This window comes from Phocoena phocoena, chromosome 9 (assembly GCF_963924675.1).
Source record: "Phocoena phocoena chromosome 9, mPhoPho1.1, whole genome shotgun sequence".
Taxonomy (NCBI): domain Eukaryota; kingdom Metazoa; phylum Chordata; class Mammalia; order Artiodactyla; family Phocoenidae; genus Phocoena; species Phocoena phocoena.
Genome location: NC_089227.1, coordinates 85,508,755 through 85,530,207, shown reverse-complemented (window position 1 = coordinate 85,530,207; position 21,453 = coordinate 85,508,755). Strand labels below are relative to the sequence as shown.

The 21,453-nt window shown below is 53.7% G+C and overlaps 1 protein-coding gene across 4 annotated transcripts in view; it reads left to right on the top strand.

The window, feature by feature from the left end:
* The window catches only part of PLXNA4 (plexin A4), a 371,857-nt gene that overhangs the window by 289,945 nt on the left and 60,459 nt on the right, over positions 1-21,453 (top strand). For all 4 annotated transcript variants that reach the window (XM_065884184.1, XM_065884185.1, XM_065884181.1 and 1 more), the window contains 4 exons: positions 10,497-10,697; positions 15,846-15,942; positions 16,328-16,518; positions 20,425-20,576. In XM_065884184.1, the coding sequence (XP_065740256.1) occupies positions 10,497-10,697; positions 15,846-15,942; positions 16,328-16,518; positions 20,425-20,576 (641 nt within the window). The remainder of the gene's footprint in view (positions 1-10,496; positions 10,698-15,845; positions 15,943-16,327; positions 16,519-20,424; positions 20,577-21,453) is intronic.

Here is a 21,453-nt window from a genome sequence, read left to right as displayed (position 1 = left end):
TCTCCATCCTCTCCACCAGCTGGGTGACCCCTCGGGGCTGCGGTCAGCACTGTGCGATTCTGCTGCATGGTCCAGTCTGCGAATCACTGCCACAGAGTCAGGCTCCATGGCTAAGACACTGTTTCTGTTCCGTCCTGATCTTTAGTCTTCTCCTTGAAAACTCTTCATCACCATAATAGAAATACTCTATGCCTATGTGGTTTCGTCTCTGAGATTGTAAGTTTGTGGGCAAAGGCCTCAAGGATAATGGGTGTAAACACATTTTGGAAAAGTCTGCTGTTGTTCAGACATTATGGTGCTTGTGTGACTCCAGCCGTCGGGCCAGTAGTTCTGGACAGAGTGGTTTAGAACGCTGTTGCTGAGAATAGGAAGATAGAGAGGTGATATATCTATCTATATCTATATCTGTATCGTGCTGGTTAGACCCCACTGAATGCAAGGACAGGGCACTCTCTCGGCCAACGCTGGACTCAGGCTCCAACATCTCTCCTACCCCCAAGTCTTGGGTGTACCTTCCAGTCCCCTTCACACAGCCCACAGGTGCCATGACCATGTGGCAAAGCCATAACTGAGAGCAGGGAACTGTCCAGGTGCAGAAAGCATAAGGGCTGTTGGGGGACTGGATGGGGCATGGTGAGAATAGAGAGGCCCACCCCCAGACTCCCACCCCACTAAGAACCCTAACTTAGGCCAAACCCTTAATGGCAGGAGGGAAGCTGTCTTGTCTCTGAAAGGGAGGAGCGAAGGACACCTCACCACCAGCATCTGCTGCGTTGAGCTCTCCTCACCCAGGAAAAGACTGAAGTGTGTCTGGAGATGAGAAATGTCCAGCCCCGGATCCCACTTTCCCAAGCTTTGGTGGCTGAGCAGGAGTTCTCGGGGTAGAGAATGGGCAGAGCAATCCTTTGCGGAGGGAAGGACAAGGAATGGTGAGGTTGTCAAGGGGAGAGAATGCTCCCAGTTGGGTGGGGGGGACAAGAGGGGCAAAAAAGACAGAAAAAGCAGAAATTTGAGAACCTCATTCAAGGTAATTAAATGATTAGGAGCCTTTGAAATCCACCAGATCCCTCAGGTGTCTCTGCTTTCCTTTTATTCTTGGGCCTCTCCACACAGGAAATCCCTGCTAGATACACCAGCCTGGAAAGCTGGAGAGAGCCTGAGAACCTCTTTCTTTCTGCTCCCATCAAGTCACTTGTAGGTTTCAGACCAGAACAAGAAGAGGCTATGGAAGTCTCTAGACACAGGCCCTCCGCCTCTGCGATGGGGTCTGTCTATGGCTGGGAACGGCTGCTCTGAATTCGTAATCCGAAAAAGAGACCCAGACCTAGATTATCCCTTCATAGGGAAAGGGGGAAAAGGGGTTATGTCTTGGCTTTAAGTAGGAATGTGAATCTAATTTTTAATATGTCAATTCTCTGCTTCTTTTTTTTTAACTAAGACAAAGTGGAGCTAAAGCTAATAGGACAGACAGGGGTCTGACAGCCAAGGGGCACACCTTGGCCTGAAGACCCTGATGAAAGGCTGTACATTCTCGGGACTTCCCTGGTGGTCCAGCAGTTGAGACTTCACGCCCCCAGTGCAGGGGGCCTGGGTTCAATCCCTGGTTGGGGAGCTAGATCCTGCATGCATGCTGCAACTAAGAGCCCACATGCACAACTAAAAGATCCCGCGTGCCCCAACTAAGACCTGGCGCAGCCAGACAAATAAATAAATAAAATATTTTTAAAAAAAGAAATTTAAAAGAAGGCTATCCATTCTCCTCAATCCAGGGCCTTTGTCTTGGGGTGCAGGGTCAGAAGCAGAAGAAGGGCTGGTTGACCCACCCAACCAGGGGCTAAGAGCCCAGGAAGCACCTCTTCTTATGTTGTTCAGGAACCTACAAGTAACTTGATGGCAGTGGAGACAAAGAGGTTCTCAGGCTCTCTCCAGCTTTCCAGGCTGGTGTATGTGGCAGGGATTTCCTGTGTGGAGAGGCCCGAGAATAAAATGAAAACAGAGACAATTGAGCTCTCTGGTGGATCTCAAAGGGCCCTAATCATTTAATGACCTTTCAAATTTCTGCCTTTTCTGTCTTGTTTGCCCCTCTTGTCCCAACTTTCTTTCTTTTAAATATGTAAAAGCAGCTGGCATCTGCTGCTCAGAAAGAGGAAAAAAACCTAGAAAAGAATAAAACAATAGCCCACCACGTTTCCCAGTGCAATTCAGGGATCTCCATAAAAGAATAATGTCTTCAGGTGCCCAGACTGCAAGCCAGGTACAGCACCCGTGTGCACCTGGTGGTGGCAGAGGTCACTGGGGATTCACAGAACTTCAGAGGGTGTGGTGCCAGGGTCCTCAGAAGAGGAAGAAGCCTGGAGGAACGTGACGGATGGAGGGATGTGAAGAAGGACAAACCCACCGCTGTGGCCCCACCGCCAACTCTTTCCATTTTACATGAGCCCTTTTACCGGGAGCCTGGCAGGCCGTCACAGTGACAGGTATCTTGGAATCGCCATGCCTCCCTTATCACTTCACTGAATGGAATTAACTTTGGCTTCTCTTTTTCTTGGATGCTTATTTATTCTAAGAGAAGGAAGTCTTTTTTTTTTTTTTTTTTTTTTTTTTTTGCGGTACGCAGGCCTCTCACTGTTGTGGCCTCTCCCGTTGCGGAGCACAGGCTCCGGACGCGCAGGCTCAGCAGCCATGGCTCACGGGCCCAGCCGCTCCGCGGCATGTGGGATCCTCCCGGACCAGGGCACGAACCCGCATCCCCTGTATCGGCAGGCGGACTCTCAACCACTGCGCCACCAGGGAAGCCCGAGAAGGAAGTCTTAAGGCTGTACTCCTGGTCCACAGTTGGAGGCTGCATTCTACCCAGCTCAATAATGGACCATTTTGAATATAACACAGAGGAGAGGCCAGAGTCGACCACCTCATGATGGTTGTTGTAGCAGCGTCTTCCTGGAGATAAGGGGAAAAGAAGTAAATAAATATTTGTGGACTGTTGGCTGAGTCCAGCCATTGCAGGTCAGCCGAAGAAGGTCATATTGTCCTCAGAGCTTAAAAAAAAAGCCCCGGCTGCTAACAGAAATATAATGATCTTTTTTTAATGTCGTTGCTTTGTTGTCTATATTTTTGTTTCTGGGAAGAGCTGGTAACAGGAATAAGGGGTAACAAAGAAAATTACACCTCTGAAAGGTGACTTTGTAGAAGCCCCAGGCACAAGTGTCCCCTCTCCATGCCAGGGGAAGAGCTTATTCATGGCATGATACTCTGTAGCATTGTTACAGGTCACCTCTCATCCTACGTTACCCACTTCTTGAACATTTCCCATATGTGGGGCGTTGTGGGAGGTTTAAAGGTGTGTAAGAGATCTGTAGATCTGTATTTAGAGACGTGTAAAATGGGACCATTGGTCCACATGATTGCTGAAGTTCTGTAATTATCAGTGGAAATAATCTGGAGAGCACCAAAGAGAAATCCACGCCCAAGAAGTGGTCTTACTGGGTGAGTGTCCAAGTGTGGCCTAGGTCTCCCAGTTCTGCCCAATAGGGGGGCTCACACAGCCTCAGGCCTGGAGCTCCCCTGGACTTCCAGACCCAGACTCACCCTGGGAATGAAGGGAAGACCCAGGCCCAGCGGTTCTCTGGAAGTCCCTAGGTTTTCATTTGCTTTCAACCTTTGAGTGTGGGGATGCAGACAGAGGCCTTTTGTTAGCCAAGAGGGAGGCTGCCAGGTGGCCCTTCAACTCCCCAGCAGCATCCTGTATCCCTAGGAAGGCTTTCATCCGGGCGTCTTCCAGTTTCAACACTGGCTTTGTTGACTATCACCAGGCATGTTGAATTACCTCTTTTTTTTCCCCTGAACAAAGAGTGCATTCAGGTGAAGTTATTGGTTTGGAACAGAGAACTGGTCAATCACTGTTGTTATTATATTAATGGCAAGTATTCTCGAGTAATTACAATTATTAGAAATAGAACGCCCAATAACATATGTTGTTTATAGTCACTAGATTCCAGTTACAAAGAATGATTTTGTTTCAACTAATGATGACATTGTGATAACAACCCTGGGTCTTTAGATCTGCTGCCAGATCCTGGGTACCAAAGAGAAGAGGGAGAGGAAGGCGAGGGGAGGCTGAAGTGGGACCACAGAGTCCTTTCAGTCCTGTTCTCCCAGTATCAGCCGAGACTCCTTGCTTCCCACTGGAATGGACTTTCACCGGGGCAGCCATGAACAGGGCCACGCTCTCACCTCCACCAGGCGGGAGAGACCACTGGTCTCCCAGTGGCTTTGGAATCCCCAGGCTCCTCTGCTGGGTGACCTGAGCCCCCCATCAGGCCCACACACTTAATAACAGTGATCCTTGGCGAACAAAGGCGAACTTCCGTGGAAAAGCCAATCCATCGACGAGAATTTATCCTCGCTGGACTATTTTGGTGTTATTTCTCATCTAAACTGAAAAGCAAAGTGAGCTGCGGCTGAAGCTGCATTCTCTGGACTCCAGGCGGGATGGGCTTTGCAAGGAAGCCGAGGCACATCTGGCGCATTAAATACAGGCTCAAAGAGGAAGTTCCTGCAGCCCCTCTCTTCTTGAAGTTCAACCAGAGTGTTTACTCCGGAGAACAATTGTAAGATCAGAAGAGGCAAAATGAATTCTATTTGATTTCCAAAGCTGTGCTTGAAAGTTTCTCCCCAAATCCCCTACCACCCCGATACCGCTGAGTTGAATCTGTTGCCAGGACGGGTATCAGGAAATCTGCTGATCCCGAGGTCAGTCCTCCCTGGGACTCAAGTGCTGGCAAAGCAGGGGAAGTCCGGGCCCCGGGACAGCTGCTGAAATAAGCCCCATGCCCAGAGACAGGGCAGGCCAAGAGCATTTATCCCCAACTGGACTTGAAGGAGATCAGGCCAGCCCACCTTGTCAGCGATTCAGCTCCCCTTCTTACCGTCCTCTGGGATCCAACCGGAGGGAACAAAAGCACCCTTGCCATGCCCTTCACCCTCCTTTGAGAAAACAAAGCCAAACCCCTGTGCGCAGGTATTCCATTACTGGGTTGCCATCTCTGCACTCAACTGCACTATCCATCAATCTCATCTGCCCTTCCCCCACTTAAGATTATGGGTATTTCCTTTTTGTATTATTACTTTGCTCTCTCCATAAACCAGCCCATCGTAGATCACGTTAATGGCATAAACTTGGGGAACAGCAAAGAAAATATATGGTGCATTGCATTTTTGTACTGGGCACCATGGGTCTGAGAAGGTGAGTGTAAATTTTGGGGGTTGGTTGCGGCTAGTGCTAACTTGTCTTTGGAATTGATGGGGGCTGAGGTGACATGGCGGGAGGGGTGAACTGCAATTTACTTATCCCTCAGCTGCCCCTCCGTGCTGCCCCTACCCAGCTCCCCTCAGCCTTGCGGTAACAACTGAGACAATTAGAGCCCTCATCTTGTAAACACACTAGGGACTGTAAATCCACAGCCCACCACCCCCTCCCCAGGAAGCACCAGCCCTGAAGGCAGCTTTTCCTCTCCCAGCTGGGCAGCATTCTTTATGTCGTGTTCAATTATTTAAATATGCAATGAAACCTCTGTATAAAGCAGCCACCGACATGCTGGACGTGGTAGATGGAAAGGCATCTTTTTTGCTCTCATCTGTTGATACTCCCCCTGCAATTAGCGGTGCTGTCTTTACTTCTGTGTGCATTTCAGTGGAAACCAAAATAAGCACAGGGCTAGACGATGGACCTGGAGCCCGCTGGAGCCACTTTCTGAAAGCCAAGACATTCAAAGATCTTCTTGTACCTCAAGCCACCCTTCTCCCCAACCTCAGCCCATTCTCAGGACTGCAGAACATAGCCACGGGCAAAACAGACTCCAAGCGAATCTGGTTCTTATTGTATGCATTTGTCTCCAAATAATCTTGCTAAATGCAGGTGTTTTCTACCCTCCAAGAGCTGGCCCTTTCAAATGATTGTTCAGAGAAATATCTTCCTTGAAAAGAGAAGAGCAGTATGTTTTTAAGGAATTCTGTAAGGGGGCTGGATCATCATCTGGGGACAAAAGTAAGATGATGGTGAGAGTGTTTTGCTCCTGGTCACTGTGGGAACTGAGATAACTGGTGTGCTTAATTTCTTTCTCATGGACATGGTGGTGATTATATGTGTTGTGCTATGAAACAAGATAGCACGTGGCAAAATATGTGTAAGGTGATGGAGGTGGTGGGACATGCACTGCGTTGTAACCTTGTACCCCTTGCACCGTGTTAATTGCGTTAGCTAGAATAACAGTATCACGCACTACCTATGAGAGCCATACCCACCTGTATGACTGTGCCAGGTCACAATATACCAGTTATTAAAATACTTCCCTCCTGGTAGGTAAATGGCACTTTCAGGAGACCAACGTACCCTGCAAAGACCCCCACCTCCTCCAGCATGCAGTGGTCGATATTTTGAATACCACGCTTTGAGCTAGTTTAGCAGGCATTGTTTACCCCCATTTTAAAGATGGGAAAACTGAGCCTCAGAAAGGTTATATGAGGATGTGCCCCAGGTCATCTACTGGGTTAATATTAGAATTGGGACCATAAAATTCGTGGATTCCAAACCAGCCTCTTCATTTTATGGATGAGGAGACTCAGAGGGTTTGGGGACGTGCCCAAGGCCACGTGGCTGGCTGGTGAAGGTCCTGTCTCAGAGCACGCGGAACCTTCCAGAAGAGGGGACTGCCATTAGATGAGCAGTGAACAGAACTGGGAACTCCCTGGCCATTCCTGTTGTGTTGGAGCACTCAGAGCTGTTGAAATCGTTGGGCACTGAAGCTTCGAAGGGGTGGATAGGCTGGACCATGAGAATTGATGGGTGTTTATGGAAAAGCACACAGAGGCGGGGGCAGGGGAGACGGATCCTTGGGAAACGAGGTAGGAAAAGGGAGTAGCTGGGGGACCAGGTGCAACCTGAGTCAAGGGGGAAGGACGAGGAAAGAACAAACGTTTTTTGAGCACTTGCTCCCTCTGTGCCAGACGCGTTATACATGGTGGTTCACGGACTTCCCCCAAATGACCCTGTAGAGGATGAGTTCTTAATCCCCGTTCGTAGTGAAGCCGAGCAATGTTTAGAGTGCTTTCAAGACTCAAACTAGCAGGCGGAAGATGGACTTGCACTTATATGTATGGGATTCCCAAACCACATTCTTTCTAGTTAAGAAAGCGCAAAGGTGAGGACCACAGCCGAAGTGCTGGGAAACAGGGCCTCAGAGTCATGGAGAAACGTGGAAGTCACTCTGAAATTTCCTGCGAGCATCAGACTCAGAGGTGGTTTCGTACCTGGGATCTCAGCATGAGGCTGGGCAGGTTCTGGAGAGATGGGGTGAGAGGAGGGGGCAGCACGGTGGCAGTGGTCCCTTTATGCCTTGTTTTCTAGGGAAAAATTGCCATTTTACATTTCAATTAGGAGGGACACCGGGGTCAGTCAGCAGCGCCACCAGAGGAAAATGGGCCCAGCCCAGCCCTGGGCCTCTCCAATTATTATTAATGAACTTAGTCTCAGAGTGGCCAACCTTTTTGTATGCAAACTAGGCCATTATGGGGCTACTGGCAATCAGGACTCACTAGAGAACTCATAACAAGCCTCAGTGAGAATCTTACAGGGGGAAAGAGAGAGGCTTAGCTTCCATCCTGGACCAGAATCGGTCCAGCCCCTAGGCGAGGTTCCAGCTCACCACAGGAGGGTTTCGAAGCCCCCTGGCCCCCAGTTCCTCTCTGGGAAATCCTGGCCCACCATCCCATCCTAAGGTGGTCCTACTGCCAGTAGGAACTTGCCTCTTTCCTTAAGAGGAGGAAATATGGTGGGTTGGCGTGGGAGTTCTTCAGCTGCCAGCACATTTGTTGACACTGAACCAATATTTTTCCTCTCCCTGGCTTGGTTTCTCCTTTGCAAAGTAGAAGGGACCCTTGGGTTTGTTCAGAGGACTCTCAGATTCAGACACCCTCAGCGTACCTTTCTTGAGCTGCCATATTTTCCTGTGGGACTCGGGGATGAGAGATCCCAGCTCTTCTGCTCTTACTCGCAATGCAACCCTAGACGCAGCTCGTAGCAGGAGGCAAGGTCAGGCTGTGCATGCTTTAGGAGAGGGACAGCTGCCAGGTCTTCGGCGGGAGGGAAGAGCGGGGTCAGGACTGGCCCGGCCCCTCTGGCTCACAGCTCCCCACTTGTCATCCGTCTTCTCTCCTGAGTCCCCAACATCACACATCTCCCTCTCCAGCCCGGGCTTCATCCTTTTCACAAAATGGCTCTTTTCTTCTACGTGTCCCGAGTTCTCATCTCGCCGGAGCAGGGGGATGAGATGCCAGCAGAGGCAAGGGCACGGGATGGAACTATTAAGATTCTCGCTCCACGTGGGACCTCAAGGTCCCTGGAGACCCACACGATCTAGAGCCTCAAGGCCACAGGCAGGGTTCAGGCCGCGTCCTCTGTCCCCTCCCCCTCCTGCTGGCCTGCCTCCCTGCTGCTCTTCTTTGTTTTATTTATTTTAAACTGCGTCGAAATACACATATCATAAAATGTACTCTCTTAACCAGTTGTACGTGTACAGTTTAGTGGCAATAAGTATATACATTCACGTTGTGGTACAGCCATAACCACCATCCATCTCCAAAACTCTGTTCATCTTTCCCAACTGAAACTCTGCACCCATTAAACCCTAACTCCCCGTTCTCTCGTGCTCCAGAAACCACTCTTCTACCTTCTGTCTCTATGAATGTGACCACCCTGGGTACCTCCTATGAGAGGAGTCCTGTGGTGTTTGTCCTATAGTGACTGGCTCAGCATGTTTTCAAGATTCACCCATGACTTAGCGTGTGTTTAAATTCTCTTCCTTTTTAAGGCTGAATCGTATTCCATTGCATGTATGTATCACATTTCGCTTATCCATTCACCTGCGAGGGCACCTCCGTTGCTTCCACCTTTTGGCTGTGTGAGTACTGCTGCCCTGAGCATATGGGCATCAAGTATCTCTTCGAGACCCTGCTTTCAGCTCTTTTGGATGAGCAAACTCAGAAGTGGAATTGCTGGGTCTGCTGCTGCCCCGTCTAGCTGTTCTTCAGGATAAAGGCGTGGATAGCCTGGAGGAGAGGAGGGAATTCATTTAACGGGCCTGGGGTGTTTCCCTAAAGCAAGGCTACAGGGTAATCGGGAAGAACAGAGGTGAGACCACCCAAATCATGGACTCAGGACTGGTTAGAGCTGAATGGGGCCTTGGATACCACCCAATTGACAGATGAGGTAGCTGAGTCTCAAAGTGGGGATTGATGCGTGATGAGCTCAAGGTTCCACAGCTCGTCAGAAGCTCAGCAGCCCTAGAGCTCTTCTCCCTCCAGGTTTCAGTGACCGGGGGGCTCATGTTTGTTTGCAGACCCCGGCGGGGGGACAGCCGCCAGGTGCCTGATTGCCTGGGGCCCCTCCCATCTGCCCTTCCCCTGGCCTCCTTTCTGCCTTACTTTGCTGGGGAAGAGGGCTGAGGTCAGGGGGGGCCCCTGAGAGTCAGCAGTGAGCCCACGGGGCAGCGTCCTCACAAAGGATGTGTGAGCCATGCTTTTGTCTGTCGACCTGCCCAGAAGCCGTCTGTCTGGTGGGCATGCCCCAAACAGTGCCACAGGGGGAGGAATCTGGAGCTGGTGGGACCTGCCTTGCCCGGGGCCTCACTCCTGTCCATGCAGCTCCTGTGAATCCAGCCACACACCAGCTCCCACCTCCCAGCAGGGCAGAGCACCGTACTCCTTATTTGACCCCATTCTCCCCCCAGCCCTCCCTGGACAGAGCTGATTGCCCCAGCGAAAAGGGGCCCAGTGATTCATTTCCTCCATGCCCGAATGTGTTCAGGGGCCCCCCTTGGCTCGGGGACGAGCAGCTGGAGGGGACTCAGAGTGTACCTGCTCTGAGAGGCATGTTCTTGGGGGCCGGCCATCCCCGGAGCTCAGTCAGAAGCTTCTGGATTTCACAGGTCTCTGGGGCTCATTTCAGAACATTCCCAAATGCCTTATGGAAGGTCCTTCCACCCCTTCCAGACTCACATTCCAGAGCCTCGGACCAGGGCTTTGTGTCACTGTGTAGCTGCTCGCTTGGGCACCTCTGTCCCGGTTCTTGGCAGCCTGGAACTGAGGCAAAGCGGTCTTCAGCCCAGAGTGGGACAGGACGCCCAGCCAGCAGGGTCAGTCTGCTAGGGGAGGAGGGTGCTGAGACGGGAGGGACCGCTGGGAGTCTGGACCGGAGGGTCTGGAGCGCATTGAAAAAGAAGCTGACGAGGGCAGGGGACGAGCTCTGTGAGGAGGGGCCTCAAGGTGGTGATGCCGGCACCCGGGTGGCTCAGTCTCACTGCCTCCTCCACGGTGGTCGGGGGTGGGCAGCAGCGCTGAGGGCCGTGCGTGGGGAGTCCTGGGGAGGGTGGAGTCTGAGAACATCTGGGTGATACCAGGGGCTCCCGCAGCCAGACCTGAGCCTCACTGTCTGTCCCCAGGACTGCCCGCAGCTGCTGCGAGTGGACAAGATCCTGGTGCCCGTGGAGGTGGTCAAGCCCATCACCCTCAAGGCCAAGAACCTCCCCCAGCCGCAGTCAGGGCAGCGCGGGTACGAGTGCGTCCTCAGCATCCAGGGCAGCGAGCAGAGGGTGCCCGCCCTGCGATTCAACAGCTCCAGCGTGCAGTGCCAGAACACCTCCGTGAGTGCCCGCCCCGTGTGCCCACCCGCTGGGGCGCTCTCCTAGGGTCACATCAGTTCCGCTCGGCAGGACTGCCCCGAACACCCACAGAACCGCTCAGCTCCCCCCGACAACTGCTTCCTCTAACCCTGCTAGCCCGGCCCAGTCCACCAAGTGTCTGCCTGTAGGTGTGGCCCTGTCGTGGTGACCCAACAGGGGCTGCGGTGCAAGGGGCTTTGGGGCCCGCCTTGGGGCTGCTGAGCGCTCTTTGTGGGCAGATGTATTTACAGGGCGTGCCCATCCTCCTTCCTGAGAGCAGCTCTGGAAACCCTGGGTCCTGACTTCCTACCAGGGCTGACCTGGGGGCCTCATCTGAGCCCACAAAGGCACACCTCGGCCTGTAGAGCCACACAGAGGCTGTTTCCCAGCACACGAGGCTTCTGAGACAGACCGGCACCTGCAAAAGGAGCCTTGGAGCAGGAAGGAGCCCCCCGGGGCTGTGCTGTGTAGATCCGCACAAACCCTGCCCAGTATTTAGAAATCCAGGTTGGGTCCATGCTGGACCAACAATGGGTCAGCAGCCCCCTGCGGCCAACAGCCTTCGCCTGATCCCTGCACACCTGCCTGCCAGCTCCCCCGCCGGCCCCGTGGCCTTCCCAGCCCCGCCTCTGCTCTCCTTCGTTCTCTCTTTCTGGGCTATTTCTGTGCACCCAGATGCTCAGAGATTAACAGACTTAAAGACTCGTAACATTTTCAAGCGATGTGAAACCCACATTCTTCTTCACTGTGCAGAGGAGAAACTGGAGGCCCAGAGTAGGGGCAGGATTGGATTTGTGGGGCTGAGAGTTATATACTTTGGGGGACCTTCTTTAAGAATGAAATACATCAATACAAATGAGATATGCAGGCAGGCCTTAGGAAGGGCCATGTGGGTGAGTGCAGGGCCCTGAAGCTGGCCCTGAGTCTCCATTGACTTCCAGGTTAACCCGCCCTTGCCCCAAGGGTAAGTGACACGCCCAAGGTCACACAGTTCGTGAGTGACAGGGTCTCACGACCTGTGAGAAATCAACCCCGCCGCACCACCCTTGATTTTTGGTGGCAGAGGAGGTCTCAGAGGAGAGCAGAGAAGGAAAAGAGAGACACAGGAGCATTCCGCATGGGGTGACACAGGGCTGGGTGGACAGGCAGGTCACTTCCAGCCCACTATTTGGGGACAGGCCCTGGGCCAATCACTGTAGCCCTCGGGGGCCTGTTGGCAGAGAACAGGGCAGCTCACAGGCAGCAGTTGGAGGAGGGTTAGAAGCAGCTGTGGGTATTCGTGGCCTCCTTTAGACAGAGGCTCCAGGAGATGTCAAGTGCTGCTAATAATGGTGCCCAGTCCCGCCCCTCAGTCACTGGCAATCACGGGAGTCAGTGGGCCGCAGGGGACAGCTGGCCGGCTACAGTGCCAGCCATGAGGCCCTAGGGCTCTAGGCCCATCTTCCACCGACCCGCAGTGGCCCCATGGTTTCTCGTCGTGCCCCAATTTACTGCGTGCAAAACAAGGACAGGGAGACCGATAGGGGGTAAATTTTCCGCCTTCCCGCTTTACTGGAACACAGCTGGGAATGGGTCTGCTGAGCCTCTGGGGTCCTGGAGATGGACACAGCACACACTGGTATCTTACGTTGGTGATAGAATGATAGAACTTTGCAGCAAAAACTCTCAGACAAGGGAATGGTTGGAGGGAAGCATGTCCAAATTATACAGAGGTCTTCTCTTTGCTCTAGAAAGTAAGGAAACTGGGGTTCACTCTTTCCCCAGGTGATGAGCAATGTCGTCCAAGAGCTGGGCCACGATGAGCCAGACCTTGACTGAGACACTTAACCTCCTGGCCCATAGGAGCCTGAAACACTCTTCCCCCAGCTCCGGGCTTTGTGCGGATCAACTGCCCACTGATCATAGAGGGCTATATAAATGCTAAGTGGAGCAGAGGTGGGGGGTGGTGGGGGATGCGAGCCAGTGGTCCAGGGTCCCCAGCAGTCCGCCCCTCCCCCTGCAGGATGCAGGCCAAGGGGGAGAGAGGGCATCTCCAGGAAAGAGCGTGACCTCCCTAGAGGGGGGAGGTCAAGGGGTTGGTGGGCAACACCGGGGTTAATGATTTCTGTAATATTTTAGAATTGAGATCTCAGGAATGAGGAGGAGAAAGAGGAAGCAATGGCCAGGATATTTGATCCTTAAAGCCTTGTTTATTTTTCCTTCAGAAAGAAAATGCGTGCACGCACGCGCACATCTGAACACATAAGTGTTCTCATATGCATCCATCTCCATATGTACCAAGTGTCTGGTGCAGAAACACTCAATAAGTGCTGCTATTATTATTCCACATAAACATAAACACGGGGACACAGGTATATTTTTGCACAGCATCCCCATGTACACACATAGATTCAGATACACGATAACATTTGGGCGCTCATTCTCTGCAGGAGGCACTGTGCCCAGAGCATCGGATGGGTATCTCGAACCCTCCCAACAATCCCGTGAGGTACGCACCGCGTGTAATTCCCACTTTACACGTGGGGAGTCTGAGATTCGGACCCTCTGCCCACATTCACACAGCCGGTCACTGCGGAGCCCCTACACGGCAGTACACGTGTGTGCCCGTGTGTGCTCACATGCACACGCACATCTGAACGCATAGATCCTGCGGATGTGCACAGACCTCTTCTCACTTCAGCATGCGTGGGAAGACGTTCACGTACGCATGCAAAGACCTTCATGCACGCAGACACTCCCATGCGTACGTGGGCGGTGTGTCTTGCCTTGATCTCGGGGGGATCTCAGGTCCTTCCTGAGAGGGGCCTGAAGGTTCTCTTGATCTTCGACCAACACGCCCCTGGTTGCTGCCTGCTGCTTTCACTTTGGGTCCTGGACAGACCCAGGCCTGAGAGGCAGGAGCCTGGCTTCGATGCCGATTTAGGCACCACCAGCATCCCTCCTAGAGGTCGGAGCAGCCTGACACCGGCCCCTGCCACCTTTCTCCCACTGGGGCCTTGGAGGAAGGGGACGGGAAGGATGGGGGCAGTGGAGCTTGGCTAGAGGAGGAAATGGGAAGGGGCGTCTGGAAAGGGTTCTCCCCCCACCCCCCCTACACACTTCCCCCTTGGCTGTCCTCTGTCTCCCTGCTGCTAGCAGATGGCAAGGAGCAGCGATTCTCTAACTTTCACAGCACCAGACTCAGAGTACCTAACTGGAAATGCTCCTGTCTCCAGAGATTCTAGTTCAGCAGGTCTGGGTGGGGCCTTGGAATCTGCATTTAGTAGACCTCATCCCCAGCCCTAGCCCCATGACTCTGATGAAGGTGGTCCATAGACCACCATGAGAGGGGAAGAGGGTTTTTTTGGAGAAAACTCACGACGACTTGGAACGACCCACCCAGACGCGAAAAACTTAAATCTCTGGGGAGTTGACTGGTGGGCTTCGTGGCAAAAAGCTTATGAGTCCCCAGCTGAGTTATGGGATGATCAAAAAATATTCTCCAGTGTTGTTTCTGCAGGGGTAGGGAGCTTTGCTTTATTCTATGGCTCAGCCCAAACCCTGGCCTTGGCCCAGATGTCATCAGTCTCGAGGGAGATTATACGAGAGTGTGGATGGTACAAGGCAAACCACCGCCATTGTGGGACAGGCACCACATGTGGCTCCCTGGCCTGGGCGTCATCACCAGGGAGTTAGTGAAAACTTCTGGTGTGCTAGGTTAGAGCCCGAAGAAGGCTGGACACACGCCCTACTTCTGTTTCTGTAGGAGGACAGTGTCACAGCCTGCTCATCGTGGAGCACGGTCTGTCACTCAGGAATATAGGGCAGTTTCCCAGGTTAAGATGACAAGATCTCCTTTAGAAGCCCTGCGGATAAGCTACAGAGGCAGAGGCCCTGAGACCCTCCACAGCTGGTGCATTCCCGAGTTTCTGTGCTGCCCTCCCCTCGGTGAAGGAGGGGGCATCAGTGGCCTGACACAACAGCCACGAGCATCCCCACGGCCCAGCCCCACCAAACTTAAACTCTGCGTTAAAAGAGCCCACTGGCTCTGCAAACACAACTTCAGACCAAGTCTCCTGGACTGAACTCTTCCGACAAATCGCCCATCCTCAGCCCCTCCTCTGCAGAAAACCTGTCTCAGCTCTGATCCTCCATCCCACCCCCTGTGGTGGGCAGAATCTAGTGGAATAATGAGAAAATCATCAGGTAGGGATTGGAAAAGCTGCCCAGGGCAGGTTCCAAGCTCCTCCTGCCTGCCCTCCTTCCCCGGGGATAGAGAATGCCTGCTGTCAGAAGGTGGATGGGGGCGGGCATACTGGGGGCTGCCTGAGAGGTACCTCCCACTTCCCCCCCTCCCCGCCTTAGCACCGCAGCCCCGTGGGATGGACCCAGCTGGGTGGAACATTAGAGGAGAGCCCGGCAGGGAAGCGGGGCCCAGAGGCCTAGAGGCAGCTCCCTGCTGCCCCACCATGGGCAGCTGTGGAGCTGGGGCCCCTGCTCTGTCTTGGAGCCTTTGGAGACTTGACCCAGATTCCCAGGTTTATGCCCTAGGGTGACCTCAGGATTTCCCACCTCACCTCTGAGCTCTCACCCAGTCCTCTTCTCTGCTAACCCTCAGCCACTCATCCCCTGAAGAGTGCCGCTCCTTCATTGCTTCCCCTCTGCAACCGCTCTCCCTGCCTGCAAATCAGGCTTGGCCAGGTCTCTGGTAAAGCACCCACCTCCCCTGAACATGTCCTAGAAATTAAAGCTCCCAAATCCCATTGAGGACTGGCAAGTTCCCCTGGGCAGCCAGGGCAGGAGCAGGCCCCTCTCTCACTAACTTCCCGGGGAGAGCCCAGCTGGCAGGAACAGGCCTCCGCAGAAGGTGGCCAAGCCACTTACTCAAATCTGCTCTGTGAACGCACATTCCAAATCGGTGTCCCCCCAGGCCTGGCATCTCCCCGCCTTAGCTTCTTGACCTCCTGGTCTGGTCCCCTGAGATGCACATCCCCACCCTGCCCGCTCATGCTTACACACATGCACGCACAGTCTTGGCCTGCCTTTGGCCCCGTGCACTCTTGCGGACACCAGGCCGAACATTGCCCCCCCCCCCACCACCAGAAATCTCTGTGACCCAGCTTTCTCCTTTCCTTCCGGTCCTGGCTGCAGTATTCCTACGAAGGGATGGAGATCAACAACCTGCCGGTGAAGCTGACAGTTGTGTGGAACGGGCACTTCAACATTGATAACCCAGCTCAGAACAAAGGTGCGGAAGGAGGGCCCGGGCAGGCCGGGGAGCGGGGAGCAGCTCCCATCGGTGGGCAGTGCCATTCCGTCCCCCACCCAAGCCAAGCCCGCTCTCCGCGCCTCCCCAGCGCCCTCACTGCTCTGTGACTGCTCGGCGCAGGAGGCGCAGGGGGACGGCTGCTGGGAGTACAGTGGAGGGAGCAGTGCGGGCTGGAGGGGGTGCCCCAGAGACTGAGGGAGGCTCCACCGCCCAGCCACCATCCTCTGCTCAGGCTTTCCCTGCATCCGGAGGGCGGAGGGGACAAGGCTGCCTCACGTCCCATCATCCAGGCCAGCACTGCCCTCCCGGGCCCCTCCCAGCCCCCTGCCCCCACCTCCAAGCCCCCCTTGCCCTTTGCCCACAGTTCACCTCTACAAGTGCGGCGCCATGCGTGAGAGCTGCGGGCTGTGCCTCAAGGCGGACCCGGACTTCGAATGCGGCTGGTGCCAGGGCCAGGGCCAGTGTACCCTCCGGCAGCACTGCCCCATCCACGAGAGCCACTGGCTGGAGCTGTCGGGCACCAACAGCAAGTGCACGAATCCCCGCATCACAGAGGTGAGCCGTGGTCTGCTGGGCCCGCTCTGGGCCGCTGAGCCCTGTCCTGCCACGGGCGGGGCCCTGGAAGCCATGGCTGGCATGGAATCCGTCACCCCCGTGTCCACCAGGTGCCCAGCTGGCTGCGGGCATCCTCATTTCCCTGCAAATCCGTAGCAGCTTTAGCCTTGGCTCAGAGGCCCTCCCCTCATCAAGGGAGGTCGAGAGCAGAGAGGGTTCGACTGTCCTATGGAGTCTCCGTGTGAGCCGCGTCCGAGAGGACTCGCGGTCCTCGACACCCCTTCCTTGTCTCCAAGAGTCCTGGTGGCAAGGCCATGAAGCTCCATCGGCTGCGGCCTCATTAAGCAGTCAGCCTGTGGGTGGAGGCTGCCTGTGGTCAAGGGCGGGGAGCCCAGCCCCGGAGAGGTGGAGCAGGTCAAAGCGGAGAGGCCTCGGGACTCACACGAAGCAGACCGAAGCTGTGAAGTGGCAGGAACGGACCAGGAGCACAGTTCAGGGGGACAGAGGGACGCGGGCCGTGGAACGCGGAGCCGTGAGGGGCGGGGCAGACGGGGGATCACAGAGAACAGCGTTTGAATCCCAGCTCCATTTGCTAATCCCAAGTAATTGTTGGGTCCCCTGCGACCACTTCATCTCCATCTCCAGTCCTCAGCTTGCTCACCCGTGCCCTGGGTCGAAGCGTCCACCTCACAGGGGAGTGACAGGGATTACATGAGCGATCCCATGCAAGATGCCTGGCTGCATGCCCAGCCCGTGGGGATCTCATCACCCTCCGCCTCCTCGTTGATCACTGACACTGTTAAAATCATTTTTAAATCCCGTGTCTAAGCCCATCACTGCCCTGGTGTCTTCACCTCCACACTCCTGGCACAAAGACCCTCTAAGGTCCCCCGCACCCGGGCTGGAATCCCTTGCTCCGCTCATAAAATAAGGGAAAGACGTGCATGTCTCAGCTACGGGACGGCGTCTGACACGTCTGCACCTGGGGCCCAGCACTTCGCTCGTCGTACGTGCTCGGTGCCTCTTTGCCATGGTTGATGCTGATGATAATAATGCCACGGGGGGACAGAGGGAAGATGAGACGGAAGCTCAGTCTGTCCATCCGTAGTGAGGAGACGCTGGGCATCCAGCTCTGTGCACTTTCACAAACACCCGTATCTGGTACCCTTACAACGGCGGGCACAATCACAGGCCGAACATTTGTGTGGTGCTTCAGAGTTTGTGAAATAGCCTCATATCCCTCACTTCATCCGGCCTCACAACCCTGCCGTGTGGTTTCCTAGGGCTGCTGCAATGAAGTGCCGTAAACGACAGAAATGTATTGTCTCTCGGTTCTGGAGGCTGGAAGTTGAGATCAAGGTGTCGCAGGGTTGGTTCCTTCTAATGGCTGTGAGGCAAGGGTCCGTTCCAGGCCTCTCTCCTTGGCTTGTAGGTGGCTGTCTTCTTCCTGTGCCTCTTCATATTGACTTCCTGCCATGTGTGTCTCTGCAAATTTCCTCTTTTTATGAGGACATCAGTCCTATTGGATTAGGACCCACCTGAATGACCCCATTTTGACTTGACTACCTCTATAAAGACCCTTTCTCCAAAGAAGGTCACAATTCTGAGGTGCTGGGGTTTAGGACTTCAACATATGGAGTTCAACCCATGATGCCTGCCAAGGCCAAGGTTATTATCACCCTTTCCCACATGAAAAGACCCATGCTCAGATTTACTCTGACCAAAGTGGAAATCAAGGGCCCCTGAAGGCCGAGTCTCTTGATTACTGGATTGCTGTCCTCTGCCACCACAAAGGCAAACACTCCCATACATTCCCTCGACCCTCCCTCACAAATGCTGCATGCGCACCGGGGACGTGTACAAACAGGAAGGAGCTTGACTCGTGAGTAAGCAGCTTCCTCCGGCAAAGCAGCCTCTCGGGCGTGGCCCTCTAGATGTGCCCCCCGCTTTGGCACCTTCACCCTCCACGTTCCTGGTTTTCCAGGTGCCGAGAGCTTCATTCAGCCCCGACTTCAGTCTCCTGCATGGGTAGGAATCTCAACAGTGATTCTCAGACTGGGGAAAGATACTTATGTGTTTTAACTACAGAATTATCTAGAGAAGGAGAGCAGGTGGATGCCTCTGGCGCCACATCTGAACGAGGGCCCCCCTCCTTTCCTGCCAGCCCCCACCCTCAGAGCCCCGTAGCAAGAAGCCATCCCCCAGGGGGCTGCCTCTCAGGACTGCTAATGGTGTGTCTGGTGAAAACGGTGGGACTGGCTTTCTTCTTGGCCTGAGACCAAAAACATCACAGGGAGGAGATGGCAAATTAAACAAACCTCCCTGCGACGGATGCTATTTACTGGCTCCATACTGGCAGCAGCCCTCCAGGGATCCTGGCGAACCATGGACTGGGCCAGAGATAAAGCTTCCTTTTCAGGACAACAAGCCAGGGTGGAAATATCATGCAGATGCTGCTGAGAGGTGCCAGTGGCGCTTTGGGGACTAGTTGGGCAGGCGTCTGGGAAGGACAGGGACTCCCGCTGCCCACCCCCCTCTATCTGTCTATCTCCCTCACACAGAGACAAGCCTGTGTCTCCAAAGAACCTATTTGTTTTTCCACTGCAGTGGGAACATGCGTGTGCAAACCCACACACTCATGAACCCTCACACTCACAGATGTGCCCACCTGCATATGTGAGAAGCAGGAAGTATCTTGAGCTTTGTAGGTGAATAGCCTACAAGGCTCGGCAAAGCTGTCACTCCCTTCCCCACCTTCCACCCTCCCCCCAGGATGGAACGGCCCACTTGTGACCCTGGGGGGATGGAGAGAGTAGGAAATATTAAGAGGTAGCCTACCTGGGCTTCTCCTATTGTGATCCCATTGACGTTGGCCGAGATCCAGGTGCTGATGTTCAGAGACACCAGGAACAGGAAATGGGCCCTTCTCTGGTCTGTCAAATGCCAGGAGAGGCTGGCATGGAATGTCTTCTGCCACTAAGGTCACTGCTGTGGGAGGTTATAATTAGATCACGTGAACTTTGAGCCGCCACCTCAAAGCAGGCCCTTGGTGGTTGAATCCTAACATTCCAGTCATGGGTTTTTAGCATCAACAGTGATGTCTTCGGAGGGAAAGCCAGTCATTTTGGGCAAGTGTATGAGGTTAAAGTCTAAATTAAACCCAAACAAACCAAGCCAAACAATGAAGGCAGAGGGGCAGTGACGAAGGCTTTTCTAACTCCAGGAAGACGCTTGGATCGTTGGGGTTTTCAGTACAATTACAACTCAAGGAATAAAATATGGTGCCATCACTGGAAAGTTCACGCAGAGAAAGGAGGCACCACCATCCCTGCTCTCAGGGACTCAGGATCTGAAGAGGTGGGGTTAGGGGGGCGGCAGGGTGGGGAATCCGACACAAACGTTACTGTGAAAAGAGCACAAAGAAAGTGTCCTGAAATCTCAGTGGAGAGAAACCGAGAGAACATCTGGTGATGGGGAAGCGACTTTTGACAAGGCTCTTGAAAGATGGGTGGATGCCATCGTGTGGAGGGCTGTGTGGGTCGATAGGGGGCTTGTTCATTTTCACTGAGAGTGGAACCAACACGAGCATATGCTGGAAGGCTTTAATCCCGATTTTCTGTGAATTACCCAGTAACACTGCAGATCACGTTCTCTCTCTTCTTCTGTGAAATGCGAAGAGGAGCAAGGGGCTTTGAACCCTGCTCCTAAAACCATACACAGGCACAGACTATTCTACCAGAAGCTCCTGCCCGTTGACAGTCCCAGACCTGGGTGCCCTCGTGGACTTGGACTCAACTCAGGGAATGGGATGGAGATAGGAAAGAGGCAGCAGCCTCTCCCTTGCCCCATCAGCAGTGGGGGGATCGCGCTGTCTTGGTGTCTGATTACTGTGCTTCCTCCTTCTAGATAATCCCAGTGACAGGCCCCCGGGAAGGGGGCACCAAGGTCACCATCCGAGGGGAGAACCTGGGCCTGGAATTCCGGGACATCGCCTCCCATGTCAAGGTGGCCGGCGTGGAGTGCAGCCCTTTGGTAGATGGCTACATCCCTGCGGAACAGTAAGTGGAGGCCGTCCGAGACATGGGAGGAGCAAGGAAGAGAAGTCCATATAAATAGACGGTTGATGTTGACTTACCTTCCCCAATCAACAATAGATGGTCTTAGAACTTATGGACAGAAAAGGAGAATGTCCCTCACGTTCTAGGGTGTGGGGGACTCCTACAGCTCCCCAGCCCCCGAACTAGCTAGCTGCCATATTGGGGGAAGTCCAGAAAGGGGAAGGGGAGATGGCTGGGAGAAAAGGGGAAATTGATCATTACCTCCTTGAGGTGTGAGGTTGAGTAGGAACAAGACAAAGCAAAATCAAAAGCTGCAGAAGTGTGAGTTCAGCTCCTTGCCCTAGCTCCCTCCGCTGTCCCTAACTCCCCACTCCTGTCCTCTCCCGATTACAGAAGAAGCTAATCCTATGCTCCCCTCTGTGGAGGCTGAGAATGAACCTTCGCACCCACTCTCAGGCCTGTGGGGACTTGGATTGTTTTTCTCCAGCAAAGTCTGCTGGTCCACGGAGAGGGCCATTCAACGAGTGACCTTGACCTCTAACCTATGTGGCAGGGAAGGTTTGTGAGTCATGTATTGCCTTGTAAATAAGTAAATACAATTTTCCAGCCCAGCAAACACAAGCATGAAATAAATATTCACCAGCGCAATAGAATCTATATTCTACACCCTCTTTGCTGCCCCTCCCAGAGTGAAACCTTGCCACTTGTCCCCACGTGCATAGGTAGGTGAGTGCGTTTATGCTTGTGCTGGTTGAGTCTTACCCAGATTTTGTGATTCTGGAACCATCAGTCCTGCCATCCTCAATTCCTCCTTGATTTCCGTCCGGTTCTTCCCAAAACACTCATAGTAGATAAGATGATTGAAGGCTCCAGGCTT